The sequence below is a fragment of the Pan paniscus genome, chromosome 12 (assembly GCF_029289425.2).
Source record: "Pan paniscus chromosome 12, NHGRI_mPanPan1-v2.0_pri, whole genome shotgun sequence".
Classification (NCBI taxonomy): Eukaryota; Metazoa; Chordata; class Mammalia; order Primates; family Hominidae; genus Pan; species Pan paniscus.
In genome coordinates, this window is record NC_073261.2 from 39,436,251 (window position 1) to 39,450,053 (window position 13,803).

General features: G+C 41.0%; 1 protein-coding gene across 1 annotated transcript in view; it reads right to left on the reverse strand.

Moving 5' to 3' along the window:
* Nucleotides 1–245: 245 nt before the first annotated feature.
* LOC103785893 (anaphase-promoting complex subunit 1-like) overlaps nt 246–13,803 on the reverse strand; it is a 79,760-nt gene continuing 66,202 nt past the window's right edge. The window contains 6 exon segments of the mRNA XM_063594811.1: nt 246–429; nt 1,341–1,423; nt 1,594–1,728; nt 3,681–3,772; nt 6,836–7,070; nt 13,226–13,497. Coding sequence (XP_063450881.1) covers nt 420–429; nt 1,341–1,423; nt 1,594–1,728; nt 3,681–3,772; nt 6,836–7,070; nt 13,226–13,497 — 827 coding nt within the window. The 3' untranslated portion in view covers nt 246–419.

The following is a 13,803-nucleotide window of genomic DNA, read 5'->3' on the forward strand; positions in this document are numbered from 1 at the left end:
GCCCACATCCACTCCACCACCACCCAACATGAGGGCAGAAAGAGATCAGAATTTTAGCCAATTACAGCTAAAATGTCTGCTTTTGTCAAAAGCAAATGACCAAATGGATACATTGCCAGGGCCCCTCCAGAGCCTCAGAAAGGGCCTGTTGAAGTTGTCTTTTGCTATGGGATGAATCAAACCAAAACACAGTGGCTTAAAATAAGACGAATTATTTTATTTCTGAATTCTGAAGGTCTGCTGGGCTTGGCCAGGTGATTCTCTTTCTTGTGGTCTCTTATGAGGTCAGTGGTGGCTAGGGCTGAAACCATCTCAAAGCCTTCCTCACTCACATCTCATGGGTGATCCCAGCTGTTGCTGGAACCTCATCTGGGACTATCGGCCAAAACACTCAGAACTTCTCCATGTGTCTGGGCTTCCTAGAAGACACTGTTCAAGTAGAGGGCAAGACAATCAAGAATCTCAAGCTCTATTTCAAAACATTTCTTCCCACTCCACTACTGCTCTATATATTTTTCACAATACTTTATACCTTCTAACGTAATAGTTATTATAGATGTACATGTATGTCTTACTATAACATAAACTCCATGAGGGAAGATATTTTTAGTTTTGCTCAATGAAATATCCCCAGTGCCAAGGAAGCACTGCCCTACACATTCATCCAAATGGTAAAGTAATAAATTTCTATTTTTAAACACTTTGTTAATTCTGCACACATTTACTTTTTCTAAAGGGAGAAATGTGGAACACTGAAAAGCTCCTTGAATCTTAGAATTTGTTTTTAATTAATAGACTTAATACATGGCATAACATCTTGTACTCAACTTACTCTTCATGCAACGTGTAAGCATAAATGCCAAAGATCTCACTTTCAAGCATCAGCATTAATATAGCAAGTTAGGAAGGTAGACGGTTTGGTAATTACAAAAGCTCTTGAAGTAGGCAAAAACCATTGTTTTACATGGTAGCCAAGATCACACTAATGATAAGTATTTCTGGCTTAACCAGTCCTCACAGCAATATGCTAAATTAATGAAAACAAACATGGGCATTGTTTGGGTGTTACTGACATCAACTACAAAACAGAAATGAACAGAAATTGAAAACTATATTGTCAAATACAATTAAAATAGCCAAATACATTATTTCTAGGTAAAATCTTTATAACTTCAAATACTGCAAGTTTTCTTTCAAAAACTTACAGTACTTGAAAGAACGAAAATCAGCTTAATCCAGCACAGGGGAAAGAAACACATGAGATAACTGAATTTTACAACCAAGGTCAGAGAGAATATCACACTATCACCGTGGGAGGAAGGGTGAGTGGGTAGAAATACCTGTTATTGGTTTTTAAGTAGATCATAGCCAAAGCTAGAGTAGCACCTGGACAAGTCACATCCACATTTATGGTATCTCCTTCCTATTGAAAGAAGAGTTTATGCATGTAAAGGAGTTCTAAATTTTTATAAAATTCCTCTGATAACTATGCTTAAAATTAACATATTTACCAATGTCAGGATGAACACTAGTATTTTCCAATTAACTTCCCAGCTTCCATACTTTTGATCTATTACTTTGCTGTGTACTTACTTTGATTTGATAACTTGGTGATTTATGTTTCTCCCTATGCATTCCTGTTTGAAAGCGCCTATGTCCTCCAACCATGTACTGATAGAGCTGCTCAGGCACATTGAGATCAGACATACCTATCAAATTGCTGCCATGCTGGAAAAGACAATAACAGACGAGTGAAAAGAAATTTTATGGAGGAAGATCCATAACACATACCCATAACAAATATAAAAATGAACTAACTTCAAAGCAGGTTATTTCGGGTTTTGTTTTTTTTATTTCCAATTTAAAGCAAACATTAATCATGAGTTAATAAATATTAATAATTCTCATAAAAGTTTTAATACATGAATGTTCAACTTTAAGTACTGTCTTAAAATACATAAGAGCTTTAGAGTTAGTTACATTTAACAATAAAGAAAAATATTAGTTATATAATTGAAATCTGAACTGTAAATATCTGAATACTTTCATCATTGTACTTAAGAACTTTTCCAACAATAACTATGATAATAATAGTAATTTATTAAATGCATGCTCTGTGTCAGGCACTATTCTGTGTGTTTAACATGAATGAACAGCCATATCAAATAGCTACTATTAAAACCCTATTTTATAAATAAGGAAAGTGTGGCAAAGAGGGATTAAGCCCAAGGTTATACAGCTATTATAGTAAGTTGCAGGGCTATATATAAAACACGGCCATCTGGCTCAACAACCCATGAAGCTGATTAAGCAACAGACAATAATGTAGTTAAATGACTTGACTCACTAGTTAGGACCAGAATTCAAGTTGCAATTCCCTGTGTGATTCTTTTCTTTTTTTTTTTTTGAGACGGAGTCTCGCCTTCTTGCCCAGGCTGGAGTGCAGTGGCACGATCTCGACTCTCTGCAAGCTCCGCCTCCTGGGTTCACACCATTCTCCTGCCTCAGCCTCCTGAGTAGCTGGGACTACAAGCGCCCACCACCATGCCCGGCTAATTTTTTTGTATTTTTAGTAGAGACGGGGTTTCACCGTGTTAGCCAGGATGGTCTGGATCTCCTGACCTCGTGATCCGCCCATCTCGGCCTCCCAAAGTGCTGGGATTACAGGCATGAGCCACCACACCCAGCTGATTATTTTCCATTATACCACCAGCCTCTTTAGCTCACGTGCCAATGTGAATTCAAGGCCCTAACAGATGGTCAACCACAAGGTGGATTTTCAGAACACACATGAGAAAAAATTCCTTCCACCATAACTTTTTTTTTAAGATGGAGTCTCACTCTTGTTGCCCAGGCTGGAGTGCAATGGTGTGATCTTGATTCACCACAACCTCCGCCTCCTGGGTTCAAGCGATTGTCCTGCCTCAGCCTCCCGAGTAGCTGGGATTACAGGCATGCGCCACCACACCTGGCTAATTTTGTATTTTTAGTAGAGATGGGGTTTCTCCATGTTGGTCAGGTTGGTCTCGAACCCCTGATCTCAGGTGATCCGATCACCTTGGCCTTATAACTTTCTTTATATCATTTAGTTTGACCATAACAATGTATTGGTGGTTTTTCAAGGGGAACCACATTTCAAGTGAAACAATCATTTAATGAAACATTTCTGGTAATTCTGTACACATCTCTTGGATGGAGTTAAAGATGGGTCAATCTGATACTGCATTTTGTCACAAGGAAGATGCTACTGGGACAACATTCTGGGATACACAGTGAACATCACTATGGCAAAAGGGGGTTAGGGTTTGTTTCAAGCAGCTACTATAGACTCTTAAGGCTCCCGATCATATACGTTTTCACTATTCTCTGTTTTCAGTCATAGTGGGCTGTCACTTATTCATTCTATGTCTTGAACACTTTAAAAAAAAAAAACTTTATTCCCTTTAGTTTGTTCATGAACACTGTAAGTTGGAGGAAAAGAAATCTTAAAGTCTCACTCTTGACCACAGTTTCTCTCAATTTGCAAATATGGTACCTTGAAAAATATCCAAAAAGACAAGAGAGCTGGGCAGAAGATTAAGTCATAGTAAGGGACAATATTCAGGTTTAGGTGTCAACGTTATTTGTCTCAACATGTAGATGTCCTAACTGAAGCATGGGAAGGCATAGGCTATGCTTACCCCCAAGCAGACCATGCCCAGGGCCAAGCCAGCAGCTAAGGAGTATGACTTTCTGTCAGTGCAGTATTCCATTTCAGGACCAGGAGGCCGTCCTGTAAAAAGAAAAGCAACACAGTTCAAACTAGCTTCTCAAAATCTCATCTCATAAAAATCTTAGAGTTAACTTTCTAGCAAGTTGCACTGGAGATACGAATGGAATATAACTCTATTCAGAAAGTTATGACACTATAGTAAATGGTGTCCACAACTGTAGGTTTACCTACCAAAAAAAAAGGGCCCAAAATAGTTCTTTTTAAATTGCCAATTTAAGTCTTTATAAGCAATGATATTCAAATACTGTGAAACTTTGAGTCTTACCAAAACAATTACCAAGTAGTAGAAAAAAATTTTAAAGGGAAAAAGGTAAGAGTATTCAAAAAAAAAGTTTTATTTTTTTTTTAAAACATCTCGGCCGGGTGTGCTGGCTCATGCCTGTAATCCCAGCACTTCGGGAGGCTGAGGCAGGTGGATCACTTGAGGTCAGGAGTTGGAGACCAGATGGCCAACACGGTGAAACCCTGTCTCTACTAAAAATACAAAAATTAGCCAGGGTGGCAGGTGCCTGTAATCCCAGCTACTCGGGAGGCTGAGGCAGGAGAATCGCTTGAACCTGGGAGGCGGAGGTTGCAGTGAGCCAAAATCAGGTCACTGCACTCCAGCCTGGGCGACAGAGTGAGACACCATCTCAGCAACAACAACAACAAAATATCTTACATTTTGTTTTCATTACTTTCAAATCCACACATCACATGTGGTGAAACATGTTCGAATGATGATAATGAATAAGGAGGTCACTTACTTATGTTGTTAAGCTGTTAAATATTATGTTTAGACATTTATTTCGAGTGTACATAATAATGAGCCCTACTATGGTAGAATTTCTGTGTACTGATCCTAGAAGTCTGACTGGATACAAAATTCACACTTTTAAAAAGCATCCTATAACTCTAACACTACCTTGTTGAAAACGATAAAATATACTATGTATTAAAACCCTTCCCTCTGAAAAAATGTTCACATTCCTGAAATTGTATCCCTATAGGAAAAAAATGCAATTTAAAAAAAAAGAAAAAAGGCTGGGCGTGGTGGCCCTTGCCTGTTATCCCAGCACTTTGGGAGGCCAAGGCAGGCGGATCACTTGAGGTCAACTAGTTCGAGACCAGCCTGTCCGACAAGGAGAAATCCCATCTCTACTAAAACTACAAAAATTAGCCAGGCATGCTGACAGACACCCGTAATCCCAGCTACTTGGTAGGCTGAGGCAGGAGAATTGCTTGAACCTGGGAGGCAGAGGCTGCAGTGAACCGAGATCGCGCCACTCCACTCCAGCCTGGGTGACAGAGCGAGACTCTGTCTCTAAATAAATAAATAAATAATAAAAATTAAAGAAAAAATCACACAAAGGTAATCAGTGTAATGTTTATACATAACAACAAAGGATTATTAGAAACAATCTAAAAAGTTCTAAAAGTTAAAAAAAGGCATTTTACAGACCATCGACTCAATGAATATTATACAAAATGTGTTTTAAAATCCATTTATAACAATGATCTATAAAAACAATTTTTAGGCTGGGCACGGTGGCTCACGCCTGTAATCCCAGCACTTTGGGAGGCTGAGACAGGCGGATCACGAGGTCAGGAGATCCAGACCATCCTGGCTAACACGATGAAACCCTGTCTCTACTAAAAATACAAAAAAATTAGCCAGGCGTAGTGGCGGGCACCTGTAGTTCCAGCTACTCGGGAGGTTGAGGCAGGAGAATGGCGTGAACCCAGGAGGCGGAGCTTGCAGTGAGCCGAGATTGCACCACTGCACTCCAGCCTGGGCAACAGAGAGAGACTCTGTCTCAAAAAAAAAAAAAAAAAGTTTTTAATGTACATTCTGACAGTAATTATATAAAAAGGCATATACATATGAATTAAAGATGAATTCTTCTATATACAGTGTGAAAGAGGTATGCCGCAGCTGTGAGACTGTGCAATGACATCATTAGACATCAACATGATATAGCCAAAGAAGGGTAGACTACTTTGCAGATGAACATGCTTTAACAACCAGTGTTGAATATTTTCAGAATAAGCGTTTTTCAGATCTCTGACTTATGCTACCATGCATTGTGATAGCCAAAACATTTCAACTTTGGGAACAATTTCATTTATCATTATAGTAGACTAAATTATGGGTCCCAATCTTCACTGGTTCTCTCTTAGGTTTCTATCAACACCACAAGAGAAACACACCCTCCAGCCTGGGTCCCAGAATGAGGCAGGTGAGGCAGAACAGCAGCAGAACAGCCGGCTACACATCTACAGCCTAAAGCAGAGCTGCCTGGGCCAATGCTATGCCTGTATGTATGTAGCATCACTGTGGCAATAGCTATCTGATACAATTATACTAAAGAATAATACATCTTTAAAAATATATTCACAAATGCATATAGAAAAGATCTTGAATAGGACATATAAGTATGTAATAAATTGTTGAGCATATTAATAATGCCAATAGCATTTCCATTTGGCAGAAAAAGATGACAACACATAAATACAGATTTCCAAAAAGTTTGGACCCAATAAAAAACAGAGACAATGTTCAGTAAAGTGAGTGTGTGGACCTTACCATTTCCAGGTTCATCACCAACATACCCACCAGCATGTAAAGGACGAAAGCAGGAGTCCATTACTTGACTTCTATTGGAAGTGCTGTTATCCAACACAGTAAACACTGTGATGTGTTTAGTTTAGTGTCTCTCAGGGACCAAAACAATCTACTCTGAGTTTTAAGTGCAGGCCACTGCTAGACACTGCTGGCAAAGCAGGATAAACAGCATACTCATAGGTGATTAAAACCACAGGTACCTCATTAAATGTGACCACTGGAATTCAGTAATGAGCTAGCAAATAAATATGGAGGTTAATAACCTGCAGTTACATTAGCCTTGGATAACATTACTTAGAGTTTTGTTGCTTTTTTTAAATTAGTACTAGATCATTCTTTGCTCACAAAAGCTACCATTGTCTTTCCTTAATTTTTATAATTTTACTATCATTTTTACTTGGGTTCATGTGGAGTGGAGAGTACATGCCTATGAAGATTCAGCACTATTAATCCCATACCTATCTCAGCCAACAGGACTTCTGCAGTATGTCTGTGAGCTGTCCCTTGATATACAAGGCCAATGCCAACCACTGCAGCCACTTGGACATTGTGAGGAACATCCAGCTCTGTGGACGTTGGGGGTAAGAGAGCAGGAATGTGAATGCTAGGAAGCCGAGTAATAGACATATCCATGGTGCCTAGTTTTGCAGCAGAAACACCAAGTAGCAGTCCAGTGCTTGTCATTTCATGGCTCTAAGATAGAAACAAAACAAATACATAGTTTAAAATAAAATACTGCCTGCCACTTTCAAGAAGTACTTTTATGTTGACAGGCAAGGTGAGAGGCACTGAGAATATAGCAGTAAACTAAACAAACATGGTCCTTGCTCTCATGGACCTAATGTCTTAATAGGAAAAAAAGTGTTAAATTAAAAAACATAAACAAACATATTATTAAAAAGTAGTACAATAAGAAAGTACAAAGTATTATGAAAGAGTATTTTTAAATAGCTTAATTTAGATTGGGAGGGACTAGAGGATTATTAGGGATGAAATCTCTAAAGATTATACAAAGAAATTTATATTAGGACCTGAAGGATGAAAACAAATTAGCCAGGAACAGTGGCAGGAAAGGGGACACTCAAGTTTAGAAGGTGAGGAAGACTGTTTCAGGTGATAAAACAGCATGTAAATAAATGGCTCTGAGGCGATTCAGAAATAAACCCTCACATTAACATCAACTGACCACAAGGGTGCCAAGACAATTCAATAGGTAAAGGGCAGTCTTCAAAAAACAGTGCTGGGACAAGTGGAAGGACACATTCAAAAGAATGAGGCTGGACTCAACACAATATAACAAGTGTTGGCAAAAACATGGAGAGATTGGAACTCTCATGTATCACTGATGGGGTTATATAATGGTGCAGTCATTATGGAAAACAGTTTACAGTTCCTCAAAAAGTTAAACAGAGTTACCATATAACCCAGCAATTCCACTCCTAAGTATGTACCACTACTTACCATTACTTCATTACTCTTGAGTAATGAAAACATACATCCGCACAAAAACATGTATACAAATGTTCATAGCAGTATTATCCATAATAGCTAAAAAGTACAAATAACCCAAATATTCATCAACTTATGAATAAAATGTACATTCATAAAATAAAACATTTATTCAACAATAAAAAGGAATGTATTGCTGATAGATGGCACAACATGGATGAACCCTAAAATTATCAGGCTAAGTGAAAGAAGCCCATCCTAAAATACCATATTTTGTATGACTCCGTTCATATGAAAGGTCCAGAAAAGGCAAACCCATAGACACGGAAAGTAGATTAGTGGTTGGCAGGAAGTGAAGTGAAGGTGGGGGGGTGAGGTAGAGGAATGGGGAGTCACCACTAGTGGGTACAAGGTTCCTTTATGGGGTGAAAAAGATGTTCTAAAATTAACAGTGGTGATAGATGCACAACTCTGTGAATATACTAAAAACCACTGTACCACGTACTTTAAACAGTGAATTGTATGGTATGTGAATTTTATATATTTATATAAATAAAGATTCCTTAAAAAAAATAACGCTGTGAAGTGAAAGAGTTTAGTTTGCCAGGGAGCTAAAACATCCAATCTGTATGGTTAGAGTGTGGGGGAGCAAGAAGAGTGGGGCTGGGTGCAGAGGCTCACGCCTATAATCCCAGCACTTTGGGAGGCTAAAGCGGGCAGATCACCTGAGGTCAGGAGTTCAAGACCAGCCTGGCCAACATGGTGAAACCCCGTTTCCATCAAAAATACAAAAATTACCCAGGTGTGGTAGTGCGCACCTGTAATCCCAGCTACTCAGAAGGCTGAGGCAGAAGAATTGCTTGAACCTGGGAGGTAGAGGTTGCAGTGAGACGAGATCACACCACTGCACTCCAGCCTAGGTGACAGGGTGAGACTCCATATCAAAAAAAAAAAAACAAAAAAAAAAACAAAAACGAAGAAGAACAGTGGTACCAACTAGGGCTGGGGAAGTGAACAGGATCACACCAGCTCCTAGAATGTATATTAAGAGCAATGGTCGATCCCCCTTTGCCCTCTGGTGTTGGGAATGTTGGCCTTGTTCTAAACCAGTTTCCCTTCACAGAAGTTCAGCCATCCTGTGGGATCAGAATAAGGTCCTGGGGCAACTAAAGGTATCTGGCCAAGGGTACATCCGAAGGACCCTACACCGGCCCCCAGTCCCCAACAGCCTGTTCAGGTGTCGGACAAAGACTTCCAATCTTTCCTATCATGTTTTTCCTACTGCTCTTCTGAGAAATGTTACTTAGTTATGTGTCTCTTTGAGAAATTGCTTCTTTTCAGGGCAGGATGCTGGGTTATGCTTGATGAAGCTAAATAAACTGCCAGCCAGATGAGAATTATAGACAAATAATATGCAGGATTCATCTTAGTCTTGAGCTCATATAGAATTCAGAGAAATCAAAGGCAGTTGACAAGGAGGGTCAAGGCTGAGTGCAAGTGAACGCAACTACTCCTGCTGGCTTGATCCCCCCCGGTCATGAATGGCGGTTGTGTGCACATCCACGACCAAGGCAAGCCTGAGAGACGCCTTGGACTCTAGCACAGCAGAAGGAAAGACTAAGGATGCCTTTTTCTCCCCTCTCTCTTTCTAAATGCGTAGCCTGCACTCCTCTCAAGTGCATTTTGAGACATTGGGACTCCTTTGATCCTCAGACTCTGAAGAAAAAATACCTGGTATTTATCAGTACCAAGGCTTGGCCCAGCTAGAAGTTGGAAGATGGGGAGACCTAGTCAGCTCGGGAAAATAACAACTATAATACTATCCTATAGCTAGATCTCTTCAACCACAGAGAAGGAAAATGGTCCAAAATTCCATATGTATAGGCCTTTTTTGCCCTGCAGAATAACCCCAAGCTCTGTCAGCAATGTATAATAGACCTTGCACTTATAGCAGTGATATCCAGCCAGACTTAATCCAGGCAGAAGGGAAAAAACAGTCTGCCTCCTTAGAAAAGGAGACAGAGGCCCCTGCACCAGCCCAGGTCCCAGCTCCTCTTGGATCATCTCGTCCCGCTTATCCAGGCCCCCTTTTGAACCTCATCCTGTTAGAAGAGTTCAACCTGGATGCGCTCCAGCATCACTTCTTCCTTTACAGGAAATGCATAGTGAAGATGGTCCTATCAAAGTACAAGTCCCCTTTTCTTTACAAGACTTGAGGCAGATAAAAAGAAATCTAGGACAATTGTGTCGACCTTGATAGGTATATTGAAGCCTTTCAGAACCTTACTCAAGTGTCTGAGCTTTCATGGAAGGGTATCATGTTACTTCTCAACCAGACTCTTGGAGCTTCAGAGAAGCAGGCGGCTTTACAGGTCACTGAGACATTTGGAGATGAAATGTTTATCTTATTATGGCACCTACCAAAAGGCGGAAGAAATTAGGGAGCCCTTTCTGACAGCCAAGCAGGCAGCATCCACCAATAATCCTCAATGGGACTCAGACACTGCTCTAGGAAAGTGGCCGAGAAAACATTTTCAGGGATGCACAGTGGAAGGTCTGAGAACTAGAGCCAAATCTCTCAATTACATTAAGTTATTAACCATAAACCAAGGGTCTGAAGAGAACCCTTCTGTTTTCCTGGAAAAACTGAGAGAGGCTTTAATTAAACACACATCTCTCTCCTGACTCTATAAAAGGACAGTTAATTTTGAAAGACAAGTTTATAACCCAAGCAGCCCCAGATATTAGAAGAATGCTGCAAAAAGTTAGCTATTGCACCAGACAGTACTCTAAAGAAAATCCTGAAAGTCACCACCTTGGTCTTTTATAATCGGGACCATGAGGAAGCCCAAGAAAAAGGGAGAAAAGGAACGAGAAAAAGGCAGGGCACTAATAGCTGCCATACAGGCATATAAACCTCTCGATCCCAGGGAGCTTCTCATTCTATGACCGGCTGTTATCAGTGTGGGGGCACTAAAAGAGAGTCTGCCCCCAAAATCAGAAGCAGCCCCCACGGCCCTGTCCAATCTGTAAGGGAGACCACTGGAAGATGAACTGCCTCCAGAAACATACGTCCCGAGGTTCAGAGCCGGCTTCTCAAATGGTCCAGCAGGACTGATGGGTCCCAGGGCTCTCCTCCCCAGCTCTGACAGCCCAGGCTGCATTACCATCCGGGAGTCCCGGGTGAGTCTGGAGGTCAAAGGACTCAGAGGACGGACTTCCTACTCCACACCAGAGCAGCCATTTCTGTTCTCCTCTCCATTCCGGGCCTCCCCTCCTCCCTTAGCACAACTGTGAGGGGCGTCTCAGGAAAGCCTCTGACTCGATATTTTTCTCAATCCCTTAGCTGTACCTAGGGAGACCTTTTGTTTACCTCCTTTTTAATCATACCTGAAAGGCCGACTCCTCTGAGGTAGGGATATTTTAGCTCACATGGGAACCACCATCCTTATGGCTCCAGGACAGACTTTTTGCCTCCCTCTGGTGGAGACTGATATTAATCCAGAGGTTTGGGCAATTCAGGAAAATACTGGCTGAGCTACAACAGTCTCACCAGTCCAAATCCATCTCAGGGATCTCATCTCCTTCCCTAATTAAAGACAATATCCCCTAAAACCAGAAGCTAGGAAACAGCTAGAAGCCATCATTAATAACCTAAGGATGCAGGGCCTTGTTAAACCCCGCAACAGTCCTTGTAATACCCTAATATTGGGAGTACAGAAAGAAACCCAACAGGGATTGGAGACTGGTCCAGGATCTCCACCTCCTTAATGAGTAATTGGTGTAATTAACCAATTTACCCAATGGTTCCCAATCCCTATACTTTGTTAACTTAGATACCTGAAGGAACTAAATGGTTTGCATTCTTGGAATTAAAAGATGCTTTTTTTCTGCATACCATTATACCCCAACTCCCAAAACTTGTTTGCATTCAGGGATCCCTCCAACCAGACTACCCAGCTAATCTGGATGGTGTTACCACAGGGATTCCAAGACAGCCCCCACCTGTTTGGACAGGCATTGTCAAAAGATCTCTCTGAGTTCTTTCAAACTCAAGTTAGTCTTAATATGTAGATGACATTCTACTCTGTGCCCCAACTGAGGAAATTTCTCAGAAAGGCAGTAAGGCTCTTCTTAATTTTCTAACTGACAGAGGACATAAAGTTTCAAAGTCCAAGACTCAACTCCGTTAGACTTCAGTGAAGTACCTATGCCTGGTCTTGTCAGAAGGGACCAGGGCACTGGGCGAGGAGAGAATTGGACCCATTTTCTCCTTCCTTCTCCCCAAGACCCTCAGCTAACTAAGGGGATTATCAGGCATTACTGGATTCTGCAGCCTATGGATCAGAAATCTAATTAAAAGCATTGCAATGCCTAATTATAACATATCTAATAATCTAGGGGGACATGCCCATGACAACCCTATTTTGCAAAATCCTGGAATAGAACAGTCGATTTTCAGAGGCTTTCTTCCTGTCCTTTCTAGGTGTCCCTAATATATGGGCATGGATTTTCCCCCTTTTAGTTCCTCTTTGTGTTCTCATTGTAATACTCATATTTGGTCCATGTGTACTTAACCTCCTTGTAAAATTTGTTTTTTCTCACCTAGAGGCCATCAAACTCCAAGTGGTCATGCAAATGGAACCTCGGTTGATGGCTCTCTTTTACCAGGGGACCCTTAGATAGGCCTCTAAGAGAGACCTGACTGCTGTTTCCCAAAACAACACCCTCTGTCAGCATGAAGCAGAACAGTCATCACCCCTATCCTAACAGCAGTTAGATATACCTCTTCAGAGTGGGGATTGATAGCGATAGGAGGCAGGTAAATTCTCAGATGAAACTCAACCTTCAAGCCAAGGACAGTCGAAAGCCTGAAAACCAAGCTACAAGTTCTGGATAAATCCATGGACTAGAGAGCTCTCATTCCTGTTTGGCATGCTCTCTCCTGATTGGTCCTTATCCTTCACCCACTTTACATATACCTGCCCTTCCCCAGTTGCCTACTTCTAAATGGTGCTTTTTCAAGCATACCCACAGACCAATCAGCATGCACTTCCCCCATTTCAAGCCCATAAAAACCTCTAGACTCAGCCTCGTGGCTGGCAACCCACCTTCGCGTCCCCTCTCGCTGTTGAGAGCTTTCCTGTCACTCATAAAATTCTACCCTGCCTTACTCAAAAAAAAAAAAAAAAAAAAGCAATGGGAGATCATTAATTAAATGGCTTTGACCAGAGAAGTGACATACTCTGATTTATGCTTTAGAAAGATTATTCCATGTACTATGAGACAAATGGACTTAGAAGTACAAGAATGAAGAAAGAAGAGCAAATAGAGCAATTAGGAGCTACTACAATAGCCAGGCAAGGCACAAAGCCAGGCACTGGGAGCACAGGTCTCACCTTGGTCAAGTAGTCATGGATATTGAGAGTCGCCAGCTTGGTAAGGTACCCATTCAAACCCAGAGCCATGAGAAAGCCAGCATACTCATTGGCTAACTCAGCATGCTTGGGCTTATTGTAAACAATCCAAGCTGAGTCGATCTGGGAGGCGGGAGCTATCTTCAGGCCAGCAGCCACACCATTATGAAAGCTGGCCCAGCTTGTCATGTTGGGAGGCACATCGATGTTTCCACTATTAAGGTCTACTGTTGTGTTCCGAGGAGGGGCACGCCCTATCCAGCCAAACGAAGAACATTGAGAAAATAAAAATTCACAAAACCAAGATTGTTAAATTTAGATCTTTGAGACTAAGATTACTTACATTTTCTACATTCAAAACCATTAACCCCATAATGCCTGGAATGTTAGGTCTCTATGACCACTTAAAACTTTTGTACATGTGAGTCAAACTTAATGGAACTGGAAAAACCATCACTGTCTAAACAGTTCATTGTCCTTTTTGTTAAAATGTATGAGGCTATATAATGAGATAACTGATACCAATTTAACATTATACAGAGATGAGTGGGATAATCACT